Here is a 21,781-nt window from a genome sequence, read left to right on the forward strand (position 1 = left end):
TCCACCATGGAGCTTAATTCTGACATGGAGATGTCTCTGAGGCACTTCACCGAGCAGAAGGCGTATGCGATTGGGTTGATGCTCCAGTATGCGAATCACCACTCCCTGGGGCCGTTGTATACTCGAATGCATCATGTTGCTACTACCAAAAAGGGTCAGTAATTGGGAAAGAGAGTATTAGACTTGTTTCAGTGTCGTTAAAGCCTAAGCATGCAAACCGATATAATCGAATAAAGTTATGATGGCTATAACCTGCATGGTTAAGCAAACCAAAAGATGCATATTTCAGAATATTTACAAGAATGCGCATGAACTATGAAGCTGCGAACTGAGCGTCTTTCTTTATAGCAAAACACTCGGATGCGATCATATGATTTGGTGAGGCAGAGCTGCCTCGGGCTTTTCAGAATTTATTTTTTTCTAATTTTTTTTGAATATATTTGTATCAGAATTATATAAGTCACCCGATGTATTATATATATAAAAAAAAAAAGCATTATGTTTCCGTAGATTAATCTATTGAGAATGAAATCAACATAGTCCCACAAGTTTCCTGGGTAAAAACTGCCGGACTGTTGCCTACCGAACCACAAGTTTCCTGGGTAAAAACTGCCGGACTGTTGCCTACCGATTCTCTCTCAAGGGCTCTCATATCAATTGTACAAAATGGCCGGCAACATTGCGCTAAACATCAAATTAAACAACGACCCCAGTAATAAGATTAATCTGAAGGGCACAGAAGATGAGGAGATTATTTCACGTACAAGGGAAGGAGTCGCAAATGCTGATAAAGGTCTCTAAGAGTTGTATTGGGAGTTGTATTGGAGGACTGCTGGAAAGGTAACATACATGTTCCTAATGGATATACTGCCAAATTATATGTTCCGAAATTACCTAAAAATTTTGTAAAAAGAAACTATAATTTAAAAAATCAATAGTTTTAAGTAAATATTTAGAAAAGGGGAAAAGGTCCGTCATGATACCAAAGAAATTTCCTCCATAAGATATATTATAGGCTTGAGCATTCATGAAATACTAGAAGTTCACCACTGTGTTCGGTGTTTTCTACCTGCATCAGAAACAATCATATACAGAAGAACAGCAACCACACATGAGCTCAACCATGAGGGAATGCAAGAGATGGATGCCAAAAGAATAGCTCCTGCAAAAACATCATTAAGGGAGCATGAGGAGCAGCACCTTAGGGAGATCTGCTCTTTGAGCCTCCTCTTCCAGCAAAATTAAACAAATATCCGAAGGTTCTGTCAAAGTGCGCCGTGAAAATATATCAAGCATGAAAATGTATTGAGAGCTCAAGCTGCAGCTTTTCAATACCTGCTAAACATGTCCTCACCCATCTCGCTTTCATCTTCGTATTAAAGCTAGGGCTTAAAGACTAACTATTTAAATCTTTGGATAATATCTCAGATTTAGGGTAAAGCAGTCAGAATTTTAATGACATATCTGAATAAGAAAGAGGTATTGCTCGCTGCCCACCAGGAGCAGCAAAGCAAACAAGACAGGGCTTGGCTAACTAATCAACTTATAAAAGAAAAATACTGACAGAAAATTCAGCCCCAACACCATTAATATTCAGCTCCAGCAACAAAACATCTGCTACTGAATCATTGCCTGAATCTAGATTTGGCTCTCCTTGCCTCATCAGGTGTTGATGGAAACAGCTCCACATACCTCGACCCAATCGTCATCTTGTCCTTGCACATTGCCTTCTTCGCCTCTTCCGCTGATGGGAACTCCACATATGCCTCGCCAGTAGCCTTCCCATCTGGGCGGCATGCGATATGCACCTTATCTCCAGTCAGTTCAAACTCTGCAAAGAAGTCTACAATGTCAGCCTGGGTTGCAGAGTAAGGAAGCCCCCGAAGTTTAAGGACCTCTGTGTACTCCATCTGTTCTTTGTCTTCAAAGGATCTCTTTGGACGCGCTGGAGGTGAGCTCTGACGGTATTCGTTGTCAAAGCCCCCCCCATAGTTCACCTCAGCAGCAACCGCACTGTAATAGTCTTGTTTCTTGCACCGAAAGACCTCAATGTACCTGCGCCCCATGTTCTGCCTGTCCCTCTGGAGTGCAAACTCGGCTTGCATCGGCGATGGAAAAACAACAAAGGCCTCACCTGAGAAGCGCCCATTCTTGTTCACCAGAAGGCAGTCCACGATATCCAGCCCAGCAAAGAACTTGTAGACATCAAGATCATCACAGTTGAAGGGCAGGCCTCTCAGACGAACCACGGGGAAGTTGTAGATGCCACTGCTTCCACCACCGAAGCTGCCACTGTAGGGCTGGTAGAAGCTGCTGGCACCGAGTCCTGAAAAGTACGGGTTTGGCTCCATTGTCCGAGGCCTCTTCGAACCGGCATCGTAGCCATCCGAAGCACCCCCGCCACTCACTGCGAAGTAGGGATTTGATTCGATCATTCGTGGCCTCTTTGTTCCCTCGTACCCGTCCGAAACCCCCCCGCTTCCCATCATTGCCCTTCACGTTATCCATCCCAAGAAAAAGGAGATAGCACCCCCCAACACCCAATCCCCAATCAATAAACAGACCCAACCCACAAGTAAATTTTAAAATTAACTATCTAACAATTTCTCAATCAATTATCAAATAAACCACAAAAAGCAATGAAGAATTTCAATGGTTATATAGGATCAGTAAACTAAATAACACATGATCAGACAAAAGAAATACAAGCAACGGACAACTGCAAGCATGAACGAAGTTGTATATATCCTATCAAAAGGAACAGATTTTTTTACCAGATGATGCTGCACAACAAATTCTGCTATGACCCATTTAACCTAATTACCAGAGAATGAGATTAAGCAACAAGAAACAAAAGTCTAAAGACAAGATACCACCAGAGAGCATGTGGGATGCACGCAGAACAACAGAAACAACATAGGATGCAACAATAAAGTATGTACAACTGAAAGGGAATACCAAGAGATTATGATCCAGGTCTAAAGAGCAACTCTTGATGACAAAAGTTGCAGGACAACATATCCCAGAACCCAAGATGACACCAACTTCTTAAAAGCCCTTTCCTCCCACACTAGGCAAGCTGATTGCAATGCTACAATCTCATGATAGTAAATACTGTTTAAACCAAAATATGAAAGGGAAAGAAGAGAGTGGATGTGATTACAAATCATTTCAAATGTGACATCAGCTTTATTCAGGTAGGAATGGCAGACACACACAGTTGACGATCTTTCATATAAGTTACTTACGATGACCTGTTGCATGTAAGATATTTCATTCTCTAATGATTAGAAAGCGTGTGAATCCCATAAACCTAAAACCTAAAAGAAAGCTGAAACGGTCTGAATCCTCAACTTCACATGACTTGAAAATTTCCCCGTCTTCCACAAATCTCTGGTGACATCCTTCCAACCAATAACTTCTCATTAACTCCCTAAAAAAATTCTCCATCATCCTGCAATTTTGTGTATATCTACCCAGCTTAATTAAATTAATACATCCAGATGGCTCGACAATATAAAATAATTAAATTCCAAAATCTTGGCATCATTTCTGCAACTTACTGTTTGACGTAACCCTTCAGTTTTTTTTTTTGTTCCAAGCTTGAATATTGTCAACAGAGCTGCTCTCATTTCAAACTTTAGAAAAGAACTAGATGAAAACTGGTTTATGCAGCACACATGATTTTTTCAAAGATCGTCTGAATAAACTCACAGAGAAGCATTCTAATATTTTACACCTCAACTTTGCTTCCCAATTACCCAATTATGTGATTTCTCCAATCCAAACATCAAAATAAGTACACTTTTCATTATGTGAGCGAGCAAGTGTCTGTGCGTGAGAGAGAGAGAGAGATGAGAGAGAAAACCAAACTAATGGCTTTTAATTATTTTATATCAATTGTTAGAACAGTAGTAGAACTGAAAAGGATTTATGGTCTTTGACAAATACAATATAGAATCATCATATCCAATCCAATGATCATTATGACGGGACTTACTGCATGAGCCACATAGCGATCAAACCACTAAGATGAGAAAAAAAGAAGGAACACAATCTATGAATGTCACAATGCAGCTGAAAAAATGGTCCAACTACAGCAATGTGCACAAAATAGATCCCGCCAGGTTTGATTAGATATGCAGGAGAATCAAATACAGCTATCCCAAGTGTATAACATTTGCTGCAAGCAAATCCATGGAACCATGATCCCAAAGCCACAAGAATACATAACTATTACATTCAAAATTCATCAAGGAGTTGCTTGGTCGTTTTTCTGCATTTAAACTAAGCTCTTCTCTAATTTGGTGGTTCCCTACTAATTAGGCAGAAAACAGAGTGATGGGATAATATAGAACCAAATAAACAGAAACTTTAACAGCATCCCCCAAACTTCTATGTTTGTTAACAGAAAACTTAACAATCCTTTGAGATAATTACAGATTTGAAGAAAAGGACACAAGGAAATCACTTAGTGGAAGGTACAAAATCAGGGTATATCATCATCTAAAAGGACAGCGAATAGATCCACAGATGAGGAAGTCTCTTGCGTAGTTTTCTGGTCATGAACTCAACTTTTATCCTATATCCAGTCCAAAATATCTAGGATCAGTTCTAAACATTTGATCAAAGCAAAGACTTAATTAAAAACAGCCCCTTATTTGCTTCATTTAGTCACTGACGTCACATTCAAGAAACCATTTTTGAGGCAAAACAGTATCAATCTGGTTCCTCGGAAGCAAAGAGCAAAAGATGTCGTTCAAGGCAATGGATGACTAATAGACAAAACTTTGTCATAGTGAGATGTAACGAAATTTAATCAGGAACAAAAATATGATGTTTGAAGGCATAAAAGACTCTAATGGCTATGTACAAAGGCAAGTAGACAGGTAAGTTTTATACCTTAAAGAAAACATGTGAACCTATTCTCAACGACGATTCTTACATCTACAAGGAAATCCTTGCCAGTTCTGTGGAATTAGAACCAGAAAGGGATCAAATCAGTTGGCTTCATATCTTGCCCATTCCATACAGCTAAACAAAAAGGCTATTTCAGACAAGCTGCTAGATCCCATCAGAAATATAAAAACCTAGTACGTCAAAAACCTGTTCTTAAATCTAAGCAGATGTTAAAAGGTTTTAGCCAAGAAGGTCAATCCAGACATTTCACATAAATCATTTGCATTTCCTTGGACATTAAAAAAATTGAAGAACTTGGCTGCTCAAAGATAGCATAATGTGTTCCTTTTTCTCCTTCCAATTCTTTATTCCTTCTTAGTGCCCTAATCTTATCCAGACTAAAGTTCTGTCACTATTGGACGAATGTAGCTTGACCATAATAAAATAAAACATATTCAGTGACCATATCATTAAGTAATTGATGAAGCTCTCAGTGTGTCCCAATGGTGAAAACACTATAAAGATACTCTTCCTAGCCCCCCTCTCAACCTTTAGCTTCAGTCTCAAAATTTCATTTATTTCTCCAATTAGAATAGCATAGTCACCTTCACAAGATGGACAGAAGTACAATTATTTTCCACTTCCAATATAGACCACTTTTATCCATCTATAGCTGGAAAGAAGTCTTAGCTCTTGTCATGATATCATCAAGCAGACCACATACTAAAAAGGGGTATCCATGTCTTGCGTCTTTTCATATTTACATGTCAAATGAAAAGCAAAGCTCACTAAGAATTTCAAGGGGCTGCCCATGGAAATAGGTTTTCATGTACACACACATACACCATGCCCACTTAGAATTGAAGAAGTTGCATGTGTTGGAAATGAGGAAAAAGAAAGGGCTTTTTTAGGAAGAAGGGGGGGGGAGCCTTCAGAGAGGTTCCAACCATATCTCATGGTGCAATTGCATTTCAAGGTATCAAGGGCCCACTCAAGAAGTTTGTAAGCACAGCTGGGAGAAGGACGTATCCAATGTCTTCCAAATAGGCCATGTCCATAAATTATTAGCAGCCAACTTTTTAAGGCAAGTTGTCAATCTCTCCAGCAAATTGTCCATCTACATTTGTTGCACTCGTCTCATCCTTTAAGCCAATCTAGGATGCACATACGTCCCATACGAAAACTCTTCAGATCAGGTCTCATATATCAAGTGCATGTTATTTTGGGGAAAAAGATATGACTGAATGCAATATTCCAACATTTAAAACTCTTTATAATGTAGTTAAAATAGGTACATAGACAATCATGCATGACCAAACGTATGTCATATGTACATATACAGATACATATCTAAATAAATTGATTGAAAACAAAACTACTAAATCAACTAATGGTCCCAAACAACACAAATGCTTTGAAATGATTACCTGTTTTCTTGAATTGTTTGTTTTCTCCTTTTTTTGATGTTTTCAATATTTTAAGTCTTATTTTTAAGCCAAAATTGACAAACTTTTCAAAGCAAACTCATATTTAACTTGAAACCAAGGCTTTCTTTGTACAAAAATTTTGTTTTCAAAATTAAAACCAAGTTTTTGAACTTATTTCTTCCCTAAAAAACTTGACACAAAACCTAGAAGATTAGTGGGAAGGAAACCTTCCCTGTTGGATGCAAAACTTACCATGTCTGGATATGTTCTTGTAACAATAAGAGCAACAAAATCCCCAACTTGGTGGGGCCTTAACAGATGACCAAAATAGCTAATTCATATAAATCAAATCAAGCTAATAGTGCTAACCATCGTAAACAAGAAACCACGTGCATCTAACAAGCATAATCACATGCAAAAGTATTGCCAAGATCTTGCACAGTCCACACAACACAACCAATGACCAGTAACCCTCAATCTGCAGCACATCACACAATATCATGTATCTCACCACCAAATCATACCTCAAGCCTCGCCATGCTTCCCCTATTACCTCTTGCAAGTGGTGAGCAGTATTTTTAAAATCAAATAGGTTTAAGCCCCTTCAGTCTATGAAATTAAGACGGTTTCAGTCATTCAAAGAACGAACACGAAACCAATGAAGAAAGTTTAAGAACTTTGCCCATCCGCAGCTCAATCTAGTCACAAAGAATCAAACTCCAAGAGAGCTACTTCGCTGCTCTTCTTTTTTCCCCAAAGCCATCATACCATGGCGACAGGCATGTCTGGAGCACAATGATATTTTTTCCCCTCTAAATCAACATGAACCCACCATCAATCTGTCTCCAAAGCCCTCTAACCCTACATCCTAAAAGCTCTCCCAAAAATATTAGACAACCACCCGCTCCCGCACCCTTTCGTCCAAAAACCCTAACCCTAGGTCCCATTCAGACCAACATCACAAATTCATATGAAAATACACAAAGAACTCGAACAAACCAGAATCCATATGATTAAAAAAGAAAAGAAAGAAAAGGAAGCATAAAAAGAACAAGAGAAAGATCAAACAAAAACCTCATGAGAGACAAATCAGAGAAGCAAGCATTTTCGCACGAAGACAAAGAACTAGGGTTAGGGTTTCCTCGACTTACCCCCTAGATCCGTACATGGTCGTCGCTCGATGAATTCCCTTCCAACCCAACACCAACAGCCGCACTCGTCGTCGTTGCCGCCTTGGCCTCCCCGCTTCTCCTCCTCAGAAGGAGACTCCCAAGAGATCTGTAGAGAGGGAACGAAAGAGAGGAGAAACAGCCAACCAGGTGGCGCGCTCAAAAAAGGCAACCCAAATCTCGCTTTTATAATTTCATTTCCCTGTTCGAAATTTTTTTTAGTCATTGACCAACTTACCAAAATAGCCTTCTTTAAGTGCCGAGACTGCAAGGGCTTTATCGTAATTTTTGTTTGGGTGTTGTGAGTGGACGGTTATTGATGAGATTATACACTTGATTTAGAGTGAGGGCGGTCCAGTGGACCAGCACCCGCTTACGAAATATCTCAAGACTAGTGAGAGGGTTTGACTTATTCTGAACCTCTCATATTTATCAAAAAAATAAAAAATGTTACTGATTGAGTTACCTTCCATGCTACATATTATTTAGAAAATTTTTTTTGAAAGGATCTTGGATGCATTTTTTTTTCTTTCTGACAATCACTTCTTTTTAATCTTTTTAAGTCGTCATTATATCAAAAAAAAAAAAAACTCCCCATATTTTAGGTGAGCCGTTCAATGTACAGGAACATTGTAGATAAATAAAATTACTATAAAATTCATCTTATGAAATTTTTATTTAAAAAATATTTAATCATTACTTTATAACTTTTTGTACGGTTTTGCCTCTAGGTATAAAAGGAGGAATGCCTATTTACCGACTCGTGGTATATGTTTTGAACATCAAATACCCATATGCTTGAGCCATTGAAATTATTGAAGGACCTGTAGAATATCATCCTGCAAAAAAAAAAAAAGCAAAAGCAAATAATAAAAAAATCCACTTCCTACTTTGTTAACCCTTTTTTCAGAATAAAAGAGTTTTCTACTGATTTGATAAAAGATTTTTGATCCAATCAAATTTTCTTTTATTGGTACGTCGTAGTATTATGCTTCATAGGGAGAGATAAGATGATAAATCTGCTAGTTATCCAAACTATTTTTGTTGACCAGACCTTTAATACTTTGTTGACACCTACAGTAATACCATCTTAGTTATGTTAACTCTTAAGCTTGAAGATTAGAGCAATATGATTTGTCTTGGGTGCACAGTTGGATGAAAATAACGAGCTAGTGTAGACTGTATCTGTGTGTAGATTGTCTCATCCTTCTATGCAATCTTATGTCTCATATTGACCAAATACTTCTAAGGAACTCTAAAATCTCTCCCTCCCTCCCTCTCATGGTTGTTGTTCAATATAGCAACAGTCCACCCACACGATACCATAAGTAGAACTGGAGAGAAACAAGGCAGAGACAAGTCTACATGGTGACTGACAAACAAATGTGTGGAATCATAGAGGATATGTTAATAATTACAGGAGCAGCTGGGGAGGTTCATGATGTCCAATGATCTGAAGTAGGAAACATCTTGCAGTGGCAAATACATGTATGCAATTTTTGCTCGCCTAGAACATGGTTTTTGCTAAGGAAATGTTGACTGATTAATACAAAGTAGCACCACGAAGGATTGGACTAAAAGATAACAATTGTTATTTAACACAACCAAGAGGGTGAAAAAATATATTGCAACTATAAGATCCTTCAAAATAGTATTTTGGGGGAAAATGTATATATAACTTTCAACGTAACATAACTAGAAACCAGCTCACATGATGAAGGAATAATAAACTCGAGTTAGCAAACCTAATGGAGAAACCTCACCTAAAATGCCCCAAATAATACCTGTACCTAACTAGTTTCGAGAACAGCAAATTACATGAATCAACCTGATGCATGCTCTGAAGTCATGAAATTCTATATTTCAGATTCACTGGAAAGGGATGACAATTCAAATTTATTTTATGCAAGCGTGCTACGTTGAAAACTCTGAAATTCTACAAAATGTTCCCGTCCAAGATGAAGACTAGAAATCTTTAATGACACACCACTCCCCATGTTTTGACTGAAGAAAATTGCCCATTTCAAGGAGGGTGAAGAAACGAAAGATGGAGCAAGCAGAGATTACATATCTAGAGCACATACCAACCTCCCAAAATCGGGATCAAAAATTATATATACTGGGCAAGCAAAGTTCTAGGATTTAATCGTGAAAAAAAAAATTGACAGCTTTTGACACAAAAACTTGCTAACTTGAGTAGCTAAAAGCAGCCATGGTATTATGCCAACCTGCATTTAAAATTTTGAGTCAGTAAAATGATTCGAAGTTTGGACACAAGACAGCTCTATATGTCTTCAAATGAAAACTGCTACGTGGATAAGGAGTAAATCTCTACCATGATTCGACCGGTGACAGCATCTCCAGATCTACAGGACAGGAACCTCCCTGCCAAGAAACACAAGAAACATTAGTTCTTGCACATCAGAGCATGTACAGAATGCATGTGTGCGTGCTTATGTATATGTATTTCAAAAGAAGCAGCAACATCCAGAATATATTCACCAGATAGCACCAGCTGGCATTTGTTCTCTCTTTATAAGGGCAAAAAAGCAGGACATTGGAGAATGATCATGCATAGCTTTTTTTAAGTAAAGGAAATCAAAAAAAAAAAATGCAGACATGAGCTACTTATTGAGAATGATGATAAATAATGAATTCAGTAAAGTACAAAGCATGTTAAAGGAGCTTGGTAGTAATACAACAGCAACAATGCCCGAAATCTGTAACAAGAGCTATTTCATGAGGTGCATGCGATGAAGGTTAAGTATTTCATGAGGTGCATGCGATGAAGGTTAAGTGTTTGACAGTAAGGATTTCTTGTCTTCAACATGTATGCAGGGAACCTGACCAAGTGGCTGGCTAGATCAACAAAGAAGGCCAGATGGAATTTGGTAGAAGAATTTGTGCATACACAAACACGCATGCATGCACATGCAGACACAAAGAACCCGCTCAAGCATGAATGCATGACAAGACCGCACAAATTAATTAGAATGTTACCTGCTTGCCCACATAGGCATCTAAAAGAAAGCTCATGAAGAGCATAGTCAAAATTAAAGGAGATGTCAATGTTATGCTTAATAAATCTTGTAAACCCTCTCCCAAGTCATTTAATGCGTTTAATATCCTAATATGATTTCCATTGTTATGATGTAGAGAACTGCCAAGATTTTAAAAGCATTATTCTGATCATTTCTGTAGACAGTATTGACACTTCCACAAGTGTCAAAATCAGAGTTTTTCTTCTAAAAAATCATGCCACAAATAGCAGCAACAAGGCAAGAACCATTCCCCTCTCATGCTGGTTGTATTATTAAAGTCTACTTATAGGTTAACATCAAAGAAAAGTGCTGGACCATAGCATCAACCACTCTTATGAATAAATTAATTTGCATACCATAAAATTTATTACAAGATTTCTGCAAAATATAAGCAATAACTTTCCCTTGATGAAATTGTTCATGATGGTTATTCTCAGAGGAAATAAAAGAGCTAGATCACCCAGTGAATATTATCCTTCTTATGCTTTTATCCACACAAAATGCAATTATTTCGTCCTGAAGTGCATATTACTATAATAGCATTGATCCCACAATTATGAAATTGTTATGAGCACTTCAAACTGAGTTAAAGCCAGATGGATGATATTTTTCCACCTAAGCAATTTTGTAAACTTCTGTTGATTAAGTTTTTTCAAAAAAAGTAAAAGCAGACAAGAATTAGATGCTAGTTACCTAATCAAGCACAGGTTAATGAGACTCATATCACAATGTCCAGGTTACTATTTTCCTTGAGCACTAACTATACTCAAGGTTAGATTTGGCTACTCTTTGCACCCTGAAATCTATATGATGAAATGGCTTGTCAGCCTCTCAAAATTATCCAAAACTTCTAGCTCTTCTTAACAACATCACCAAACTGCAAGCAGCCAATCCTCCCTGTATTTATAGGTGGAAATGGTTCTTAAAGTTAGGATAGAGTACGTACTGGAGAAGTGATTGGGGAAGTTTAACAGGAAGAAGACACGGACATAATGATAACTCCTCAACATATGCAGATAGATAATGATTTGTTGTTAACAATTACCAACTAAATAATATAAAAATTTACTGAAATGTGACAAATCATTATCATATGACAGGATATAATTTATAAAAATGAAATGATGTTCTTCATGCTACCAAAAATTTGCAGAGAACAGTCTGTAATGTAAATTTCCAAAGTAAAGAAAAAGGCCTGTGAAGTTTGCTACCAAAAGGCTGCAAAAGATGTTGCGGAACTGCTGCAACTGGAACACCCCAGAAATGCCAAATAAGTCCAGCATATAATATTACCTACCAGAACCAACGAGTGAAACAATCTTTCAATCCTCAACAACCAAGAAAGCACAGAAACAATTACATGCATCAAAATGTACCTTAAGAAACAGCAGGGCTCTTGCAAACATATCATATGACCACTCCTTCTCCTTGCTGTACTCCTCATGTCCTGTACTTGACTAAGAGTAGTCATTCTCTACTTAAACAATTAGAATAACGAAATGGAGGCAGAGAATATGATTTCTAACATATAGAAATGTCGTCATGAAATGACAGGACTTTTTTGACTCGAATTGAAGGATTCTTGGCATATTAATTAAAGGAGGGGGGAGAAGGGGAAGGGGGGCAGTGCTGAAAATTTATCAAAGAAGATGCTATGTTATCACCATTAAATGCCCGCAAAAGTAACATTGTACTTGATAAGAAAATTATAAAGGAGAAAGAGAGAATTTCCAAAAGGATGGAACAGGACGTAACCACAAAATGTAAGGTTAATGCTCAACAGATAAGTGTACTTAAAATCACCATTCACAATATGTTATACATGACCTGGCTGCTTAAATGTTCACTCATTCTTTAATGTGCAGGCCTCCATTTAATTTGATACTTTGTTAACTATAAGACCTGGGAAATGAGCAAGTAGTCCCTCAGAAGTCAGAACTCTGACACAAAAAGGAAACAGATTTCAAAGGGAGATACCAAATCAATCTTTACCGAATCAATATGCAGTGGCATTCATCTCAATTTAGGTGTATCTTCCTGCAAAGGAATTCTTCCAACCAATCAACATTGACGAACTCTTTGAAGAACTGATCATCCGCTTAATGACTCCATATGATGTCAAGGATTTGTCTTCAAACAAGTACACATTTTATTTACTCTGGAACTTCTGGAAAGATCACTCTTGCATAGAGCCTCAATCTCTTACCTAAATAAAAAATGTACCGAAACACATCTAACTGCTGTAGTGAACAGAAAGAAGAATACTGGTTGGTTTTTTTCACCCTTACGTAGCATGTAGAAGGATGTAAAAACAACTTTTGACAGAACATATTATTACACCCCAAGGATCTAAAAGTTACATGCAATATAAACCAGAGCAATATATAGTCAGAATTAATGGAGATGTCAAATTGTTTTCCATGCCATTTCCCATTCCGTGATGCCTCCCACATGTTTTGATTTGTTGATTTTTGAAAAACCAAAACAACTTTGTTTCTGCTACATGTTTCGTAAGAGACAAATCATAAGAAAGGCACTGCCAAACTGCCATGTCCAATAATCACAAAAAACCGCATAAAATTAGTAGTTATAAGTCTAGACATGTAAAAAGAAGAAGAAATGTAACAAGAAACAGATGCATCTTCATTTCATAGCCATATTACTTATTATAACTAATTAACTAAACATTTATTGTTTAAATTGTCTAGTCACAATTCATAATTCTAAAAAGATAAACAAATAATGAGCTAACTAAAGCCACATGGTGCATGCACTACCAGAATAAACTACAAAGATGCATTTAAGTATTCATGTTATAGTGGACCTATGCAGAATTAAGGACTCTTGATATGTTACCATCATTGAATTATTATTCTTGACTGTTAACAAAGTCGCTTTTGTTTGCATTAGAGAATATAACAATCATATAAAAAAATCTTTAAAACCCAAATTAGACCTATCGCATTTACATAGTCAGAAGATTTTGAACATAATTGCATGATTGTCTCAATATTACTACAGTTAAAGACAATAACGGCAACATCTTACCCAAAAGGTCGAAATAGTCCAAAAATGGACCCGCAAAGAATTTCTCAGCATGCCAACACCTACTAACAATGTGATGCATGCCAACCGTAACAATGATAGTCCCTAATGTAAGTTGAGCTTCATAACAGCTATGTGATTTTTCATTGAATGAGAAGAAGTATGCCCCTTCCAAGTGCACAAAGTCGAAGATTGAACCATACAGTGTACAACTTTCAAAATAATTCAGCAAATTATATAATTACTTCATTATGACTTCATAATTCTACCCACAACAACTTTTTCTTTATCCGAACTGATCAACCATTTAAAAAACAACAAAGTTCTAATTCACATACTTTTAGATAGCTCCTTCTCTTTAGCTGCAGCCGCTCGTTTAAGTTTTACAACCTGAGCAAATGTGGAGGGCCTGCAAATCACAAACAAAACCACTGGAATGCATCTCCTCGCATATGCGATGCATGCTTAATAAAGCTTGATGAAAAATGCATGAAAATGAATGCTCATTGTCTAATTCGACATCTAAGATGTATAGAGAGGTGAGTAAAAGAAGGATTGTAATCAAACTTTATGCTTGCTAACCTCATAAAGTGTAAAACAAGGACATCTTTTAGAGAGATTGAATCACCTACATTGATAATTTGCCTGCCTCTTTTAAAAGTTGCTCGATTTCTTGTCGCAGTTGAAATTCTTCATTGCTTCTTAATCCTCTCTGGAAAGAAAATCACAAGACTTTTAATAGGGAAATACTCAACAAAAACTCACTCAGAAAGGGGTCAACTTAACAGTATCAAGATTTGAATATATCCTCACACAATTAGAAATGAAAATGACATAAGTTCTTCAAAATTGAAATTACCGTACGAGATAGGGGAGATATATTTCTTGTATTGAGTAACAACATCTGACACTTATAGAGGCATATATAATGAAAGAAAGGGCTTGGGAGAAGGAAATATTAAAATATCTGCAGAAAAAAAGAAAAAGAAAGAAAAAACTCTACTGACAGATTTTTAAAAAACATATGAGATGCTTCAAACAACCAACTGCAAGCAACAAAGGCTGCAAATTAGCATAATAAATGCTGGTCTCAAATTCATGTTGCACCAATCAAAAAAAGATAGAACAATCAATAAAAAGATGGATTTGTGTACTAATTTATTTGAAAAATGTCTGCACTATTAGAGTGTTTGGCCTGTAGGGATGATAGCTGGGACTCGAGATCAAATATGGAATTAAGTTTCTTGTTTGTGTTTCTCTGTTAGCCAAACAAATTGAATTCATGGCTATAATTTGTAAACCCCTGAAAAAGACCCAGGAGAATAAGAAGATCATGCTCATTGCATATTTAAAACTATAAGAGAGACTCCTATTTGTTTCAAATTACTAACAAATAGTTAGGAAGATTTAAATAAACTTGGATGGAAGTTTTTTGTTCTAAGGGATGCAAGGAGCTTCTTCCTTGCATAAATGGAGCTTAGGAATTTGTAAAGTAAAACTAAATGTCTGGGATGAAGCTGGTTCTTTATGGTATGGCTAGCCCATATGCTCCTAATTTACAGTGAAAAATAGATAAAATCACTTATATTAATTTGAGATAGTAAAATATGATGATACCTGGAAGAATAACAACTCAACAACACCATTATCTTATTAGATTAAACATTTACTAGTACACCTTTCACTCTAAAAAGAAGAAGAAGAAGAAGATTGAAGAGTCTAGCATTTCAGATAGCAATTGCTCTCTTACTTGCACGTCAATTAGTGAAGACATTAAAATTTTAAAGATATCCCCTATCCCCGATAATATGCTGAAAATCTAAGACCTCAAATATCTCAGAGGAGGTTTCCTTTTCTAGTGATGACTAATAACACCATGCGAACACATCAATATGCCACCCAAACATCGAGTCGCTACCAGAAAAGTACCTTGGAAATAATTTTCCTGACAAAATTTTATTGTTATTTCAACTTATCAGTGTGACACAGACAACAAACAAATTCCTCGATTAGTGATTCCAGCCTTTCCATTAAGATGCCATGCCACAAACCTGTAGTCAACAAGAATTTTTTTTGACTGAGCAATCCAATCCAGCATAGATACAATTAAGCTCAACATTCCCAGTTTTAATTGTTATATGCACCACTAACGTGCCTAAATCCTTATATAAGCGACTTTACGCACCTGCAAGGTTGCAACTAGATTTAGAAGCCAAAAGACTACACGTTTTATCACGGCTTCACGCTAAAATTCCATAAAATGGATCAAATTACAAGGTATTAGGCTTTTTTTAATAGGGACAACAAGAGAAGCCATTCCAAGAACCCGGTCTCCAGATCTAACGCTAGCATGGAAGGAAAAAAAAAACGACGAGACTCCACTAAAAGCATCAAATTAAGCTCCTGGGGATCCAACTTTCCCTTGTAAAGAGTGGAGGCAACGCGGTAATTGACGGAGTAGAACAATTCGACGCGAAGAGAGAGAAAGATCCGACAGGAACTCGTCGAAGCGTAGGGGATCCGATTACCTTTCTGAGGAACTCAACGAATCCATCGAGGAGTTGCAGAAGAACGACGAGGAGGAGGATGGAAAGAGGGGAGAGAGGGTCGCCGTCGCCGGGGGTTCCGCCGCCCATCGTCGTAGCCGCGGGGGAGAGGATCCGTTATCTGGTCGACAGGAGCGGAGCCTCCGGTTCATACCCTCACGGCGGCTCGTTGGGTGGATGGACGGCGGATCAGAGGAAAGTAGAAAAAGGCCGGATAGCCGGTCTAACGGTTTTCAAATTACTCTGCTGCTTCTGACCCGGTAGGGAAGCGGTTTATTTTGCTTCCCCGTGAAACATCCCGGTCCAAAACTCTAGTGCGCAGTGACTTTGCTCAAGGCGGTTTATTTTGCTTCCCCGTAAAACATCCCGGTCCAAAACTCTTTAATGCTGAAGAGATTTTTTGAAAAAAAATAAAAATAGAGTGATTTCCGCCTCATGAGAAAGTAAATTTTCCATGTTTCTCATGAAAAAGACTTTCCCATTAAATATGGGAATCTTATTCTCATGGGAATACAACTTTTCCTTCTCTCTCCTTTAAAAATTTCAACCAAACAAGAGGCATCTCATTACTTTTCCGTTGATCATACTTTCCTCCCTTCTTTTCCTGCGAACCAAATGAGCCCAAATGTAACAAAATTTTTGCTTCTTTCTTAGCTAAAGAAGCTTGTTGAGCCCTACTAATTTATGAGTCAGTTTAATGGAGGTCAAGCCTGCCTTGTCTCGTGATTGAATGAGCTCAATTTAGCTTATTATTGAACCGGGTCTACAGCATCCATGAACAGCTATGTCCATTTATGGTCCTATCTTTTGCCTGTATAGCAAAACCTCATGCCTGAATTTTGATATTTGAGCTTGATATATTAAATTTTCTTTCGTAGTGAAATGGACTGCTTCAAGAAGTATTCATTTTTCTTAGAGAGGTTATTGGTCATAGCTTTATCTACTACATTTGCAAGGTTTTATCCATGAATTGATCAAGGCTTGAATAGTGCAAGCTTAACTGCATATTAGCATGGCAATGTTCATCTTTGCATTATTGTATAATTGTCACATTTCGAGCATCTTTAATGCTCTCCCATTTCAGATGTAATTTCAATCCATGGTTCCTTTTTGAGCATTACTAAGTAGATCCCTATATTGTCTGGTTCCTTAGGTAACTCCCTAACAATTCATGTCTCACATATTGGAGATTGGCCTGGTGTCTATAAATGATAAGAACACGTATTGGAACTATGTTATCATTGGTTCCCTGTAGTAGGTCTTCAAAATGGGAATTTTAGCTCTGGTCCATTTTAATGTTTGCTCAAGGTAGAAGCGATAGAATCATGTTTCTTTTGGATTCACCTTCTCTCAACTAAATGAATGATGGTTCCACCCAAACTTCTTCAATTGTCCATGGTCTAATGGTTCCACCCAAACCTCTTCAGTTGCCCACATATGCGTCAAGCTCAGACGCAAGATGCGGCGGTCTACCCTCTCTTTTTCTCTCTATGAAGCTCAATAAAAATCAACGTATGGGTGAGACTTGAATCTAATTCCCCGTGGCTTTACTAATTCAACTAGTTGGTATCTTTCAATCTACTTATCATTTTATGAACTAAAATATCTCTAATCCATTAGACGACGGGCTCATGCTTTCTTGCATGGATTTTCTTAATATCGCATAAAACATGTGTCATTTTACACCCAATTATCGCAAGTAAAAACATATTCTAGATATATACAAATCATTGCAAATAATAATTAAGCTGATAATTAAATTTTATAAAAGAAAAAAAAAGAGACTTAAAGGCTCTAGCATTCATCCCCTTTATGAGTCTTGATCTATCACTTAGCTCGTATTTTTGTCTCCATAATCTTTGCATCCCATATTTGCTATGTCCTCTATCTCTTTGTTATTGGCTCCATTTATATTCGGCATCAATCTTGCTTAACCTCGGTGGAGGGTTTGGAGGAAGAAGCTAAGGATAAACAGCTCAGCAATCCAGCAAAAAGTAAATAAAATTGTATTTTGATTCAAGCTAACTAGAATTGAAGTAGGGTTAGCATAGAAATAATAATTTAATTTGATCATATTTGAATACCTCGAAAGAAACCTATCAACTCCACTAAACTTGCTAGTGAAATTTCAATTATATGCTTGTAAAATTGCTGGCCTCTTTGCACATATAGCATGGTGCTTTAGAAGTTTAAGTCTGATCACTCTTCAATACCAAGGAGTAAAATCTTCATCCGTCGCCGACTGTCATATAGTTTTCAAATCGACCAACATTTAGCAACCATAATTTTTCTTATTAATTAAACATGTGTTATTGTTGTTATTGTTAGCCTCGTCTTTCTTCCCTAACTCACACACACACAATTTTTTGTTTCAACACCACGGTGCACCACGGTGCAAAGCTTCTATCCATGCATGAAGATACAATAGGATAGAATAGGCAAAGATGCCAATACTTATTGCATATCAAGTAGTATGAATGTGGCCCAACTTCTTTCCAATTAGAATGTACTAAAAAATAGAAGGAAATCAGGTAATATATAATTGCATTATTTTTTTAGAAATGTAGATTGCTCGGGTTAAAATATTGATCAAATCTCAACCAAATCGATAGGCCACCCTCTCTCTCTCTCTATATATATAATATTCAATAAGAGGGATGGATCATACATAAGGTATGAATATATCTAACAAAATCAAAAAATAAAATATATGAAAAAGGACTGAAACAGCTGATAATTTGATCCACAGAGGGCACCTCATATTCAAATCCTAGCAACAAAACTGACCACATTCTTAGACCAGGATCAGCTAAACTGGACCCAGATGGCACCACGTCCCCCCTTACATCTATCAGGACCACCGAAAGGTACCCAGTACCCACTTGGTGAGCCACAGTAATTCCCATCACCCGCCGCCCATCCGATGCTCCCTTCCCAATAATGCTACGAATCAACCGCCAGAATCAGGAGTTATAGACGCCGACAATTTAGTAACCTTAGCCAATATTAGGGCTAATTTGATGCGCCAGAAACAGCCACGTGGTGACCATCTAGCGGGGACCAAGGTGGTCTGGGCCCCACCTCGTTCCAGGACCGCAAGAGCGAGGGCCAGGCCAGGGGCGAGAAGGAAGCACAGAGGGAAACACGTAAAAGGAAAAAAGAGAGACGGGGTGAATCGGAGACGATCACGCGGATCGATGACGTGGCTGACAAATTCAAATCCCGCCCAAATTCCCAATTTGTTTCGCCCTTCGTCCAATGGGTTTTAATTTCCCCCCACGCCCCCCCAACCTCCGCCCGCGCCACCCCCCCCCCCCCTTCCCTTCTTATCCCCCTGCTTCGCACGCCCCACGATTTCTCAACACACCCCGTCTCCACTTACAGCGACCCCTCTGTCTCCTCGCCCTTTCCCTTTCTGCCCTCGCTCGACGAAACCCTAACCCTAAGGTAAACGCCGCCTTTCCGATCGAGTTACGGCGATTTTCGTTGATTTTCAGCGTTTTTTCAGACGATTTCTCACGGATCTGATCGAATTTCATGCAGATTTCGACATGAAAGGAGGGAAGTCGAAGGCCGACACGTCGAAGAAGGCCGATGCCAAGTTCGTTTCTCTTCCCCTTCCATATTGTCTGCTAGGTTTTTCGATCTAGAGTTTGGAGGTCTGAGATGCGTTTTTGTTTAATTTTTGGTGAGTAGGCTCTCGACGAAGAGGAAGGGGGTGGAGAAGGCTACGAAAACGGCGAAGAAGGTGAAGGCCGGCAAGGACCCGAACAAGCCGAAGAGGCCGCCCAGCGCCTTCTTTGTCTTCATGTGAGCTTCGATTTATTGTTTCTCTTTGCCTTTTTTTCCAGGTCTTGATATATTTCTCCAAGGAATTTCTCTTCTGATACTTTCTCTTCTGGTTTTTGACGACAGGGAGGAGTTCAGGAAGCAGTTCAAGGAGAAGAACCCGAATAACAAGCTAGTCTCCGTGGTAAGTATCAAATATGCTGTCTTTATCCTCGTTCTCCATACATCTCTCCGCATCATAACATCAATTTTTGTCTAATTTTGTTCGATTTCGAAATAAAATAGGTCGGCAAAGCCGGAGGTGATAAGTGGAAATCCCTGTCTGAAGCTGTGAGTGTTCTGCCCCAATTCCATCCCGATCGATCTTGCAAAACTAGATTAGTTGTTTTTTTCTGCTAAATTTTCTAATAAAATTTATTTTGTTGGATTTATTTCTAACTCCAGGAGAAGGCTCCCTACGTGGCCAGGGCGAACAAGCTGAAGTCAGAGTACACGAAGAACATTGCCGCGTACAATAACAAAATGGTTGATATATACATCCGCACGATTAATTTATTGCAGTAAAATTCTTGATTTTGTTTGGTTTTCCCTAAAATTAATTTTTTGGTTAATTTGTTTCTTTCTTGTGAAATAGTCCGAGGGACCACACAATAGGGCTGACGAGGAAGAAGAATCCGACAAGTCCAAGTCCGAGGTGAACGATGAGGACGAAGAAGGGAGCGAAGAGGTGGGTTATTTATTTATTTATCTCTTCCGTTGCTAGGTTTCAATCAATTAATCCATGTTTTAATTTTCTTTCCCTCTAACTTATATCCTTTTTTCGGGGCACAGGAAGAGGAGGAAGAGGAGTAGATCAATGGGAGGACGATAGTGGAAGGAGAAGCAAAAGACGGCGTATCAAAAGTTTCTCTTCTGTTTACCCCCTTTTCCCATCTTTAGTTTCTCCCTTTTTTAACTCATTAGTAAAAGATCTGGAGGTAGAAACTAGAGTTCTACTCTTTGAAAAAGATCTAGAAGTAGAAATCAAAATTCGACTCGTTACTTTGGGGAATCATGCCCTTTTGTGAGAGTTGCGGCTGGACGCAGGACGGCTGCGTCTCTGCCGTCCATCACCACCTTGTACTTACTCGTCTAACTGGAGCTGATTTTGATGCACTATTTGGTTCTATGCGCCCCTTTTGATATTTGTGGTTAATTCATATCTGGGTTTAAATTTTGTGTATTGAGTTTTATTTGGATAATCTGCTTTGCTTAGGTGAAAATGGCTTTCTACTTGTTAGTAATTAAGCGACATGGGTGGGAAAATGCCTATAATTCCCTGCTTATTCCATCGATTCTGTTGGTTTAGGAGCTCTGCTGTGTTTCCTGTGATCGTTTCAAAGGCAATGTGGTTCTTCTCTTTATCGGAAAGGATGCTGTGAAGTGTTGGTTACTCTTATTTTACAAGCTACATTGTCCTAACCAGTAAAAACAATGTTCTCCTTGGCTTTTAAATGTGGCTTTGCAACTTCAGTGGTTGCTATCTGGCTATTGGCTTGCTAATTATATGTTGGTGCCTATGGCTATTGGTTGAATTCCCCTAAATTGGTTATGCAACGTGGTATTTTTCTCTTTCCTTGAAGTAAGAAGTGGTTTTCTGAACTTCGATTTGCTGTTTTTGTTTGCTAGCTAAATTTTCCAACTCTTATTTTTATTGGATGCGACCTCTGCAACGGCCTCAACTCACGAGCCGTCAGACTTGCAGATATCTTTTTAAGGAAAAATTCTGATTTGATACTCTTTGTCGCATTGTGTACCTGTTAACTCTATTTCAACGCACATGACGGCGTTGCGTGAATTCCCTCGTTGTACTCGTTTGGTCGTTA

At 38.1% G+C, this 21,781-nt stretch overlaps 3 protein-coding genes across 4 annotated transcripts; 1 reads left to right on the forward strand and 2 right to left on the reverse strand.

Moving 5' to 3' along the window:
• Positions 1-1,284: 1,284 nt before the first annotated feature.
• On the reverse strand, positions 1,285-8,334 carry LOC103723237 (uncharacterized). 2 transcript variants are annotated; one of them, XM_008814101.5, is made up of 2 exons: positions 7,478-8,334; positions 1,285-2,493 (listed from the first exon to the last, which is right to left on the reverse strand). In XM_008814101.5, the coding sequence occupies exons 1-2, from the start codon at positions 7,492-7,494 to the stop codon at positions 1,626-1,628; spliced, it is 885 nt and encodes a 294-aa protein (XP_008812323.3). In that variant the 5' UTR covers positions 7,495-8,334; the 3' UTR covers positions 1,285-1,625. The 2 variants fall into 2 exon arrangements, with proteins under 2 accessions (XP_008812323.3, XP_008812315.5); XM_008814093.6 differs by having other exon boundaries at positions 1,404-2,407; positions 7,478-7,675.
• A 1,056-nt stretch (positions 8,335-9,390) lies between these two features.
• LOC103723247 (protein GET1-like) lies at positions 9,391-16,333 on the reverse strand. The gene is made up of 7 exons (XM_008814113.6): positions 16,110-16,333; positions 14,214-14,293; positions 13,920-13,990; positions 11,913-11,983; positions 11,748-11,829; positions 9,831-9,880; positions 9,391-9,723 (listed from the first exon to the last, which is right to left on the reverse strand). Exons 1-7 carry the CDS (start codon positions 16,215-16,217, stop codon positions 9,631-9,633), a joined length of 555 nt encoding a protein of 184 aa, XP_008812335.4. The 5' UTR covers positions 16,218-16,333; the 3' UTR covers positions 9,391-9,630.
• A 3,035-nt stretch (positions 16,334-19,368) lies between these two features.
• Positions 19,369-21,129, forward strand: LOC103723255 (DNA-binding protein MNB1B-like). Its single transcript, XM_008814125.5, has 8 exons — positions 19,369-19,574; positions 19,671-19,728; positions 19,824-19,937; positions 20,043-20,100; positions 20,202-20,246; positions 20,361-20,441; positions 20,551-20,643; positions 20,748-21,129. The coding sequence occupies exons 2-8, from the start codon at positions 19,679-19,681 to the stop codon at positions 20,766-20,768; spliced, it is 462 nt and encodes a 153-aa protein (XP_008812347.3). The 5' UTR covers positions 19,369-19,574; positions 19,671-19,678; the 3' UTR covers positions 20,769-21,129.
• Positions 21,130-21,781: the final 652 nt, after the last annotated feature.

Source organism: Phoenix dactylifera, chromosome 10 (genome assembly GCF_051530095.1).
Source record: "Phoenix dactylifera cultivar Ajwa chromosome 10, Ajwa_hap1_PhDact_Kaust_v1.1, whole genome shotgun sequence".
Taxonomy (NCBI): domain Eukaryota; kingdom Viridiplantae; phylum Streptophyta; class Magnoliopsida; order Arecales; family Arecaceae; genus Phoenix; species Phoenix dactylifera.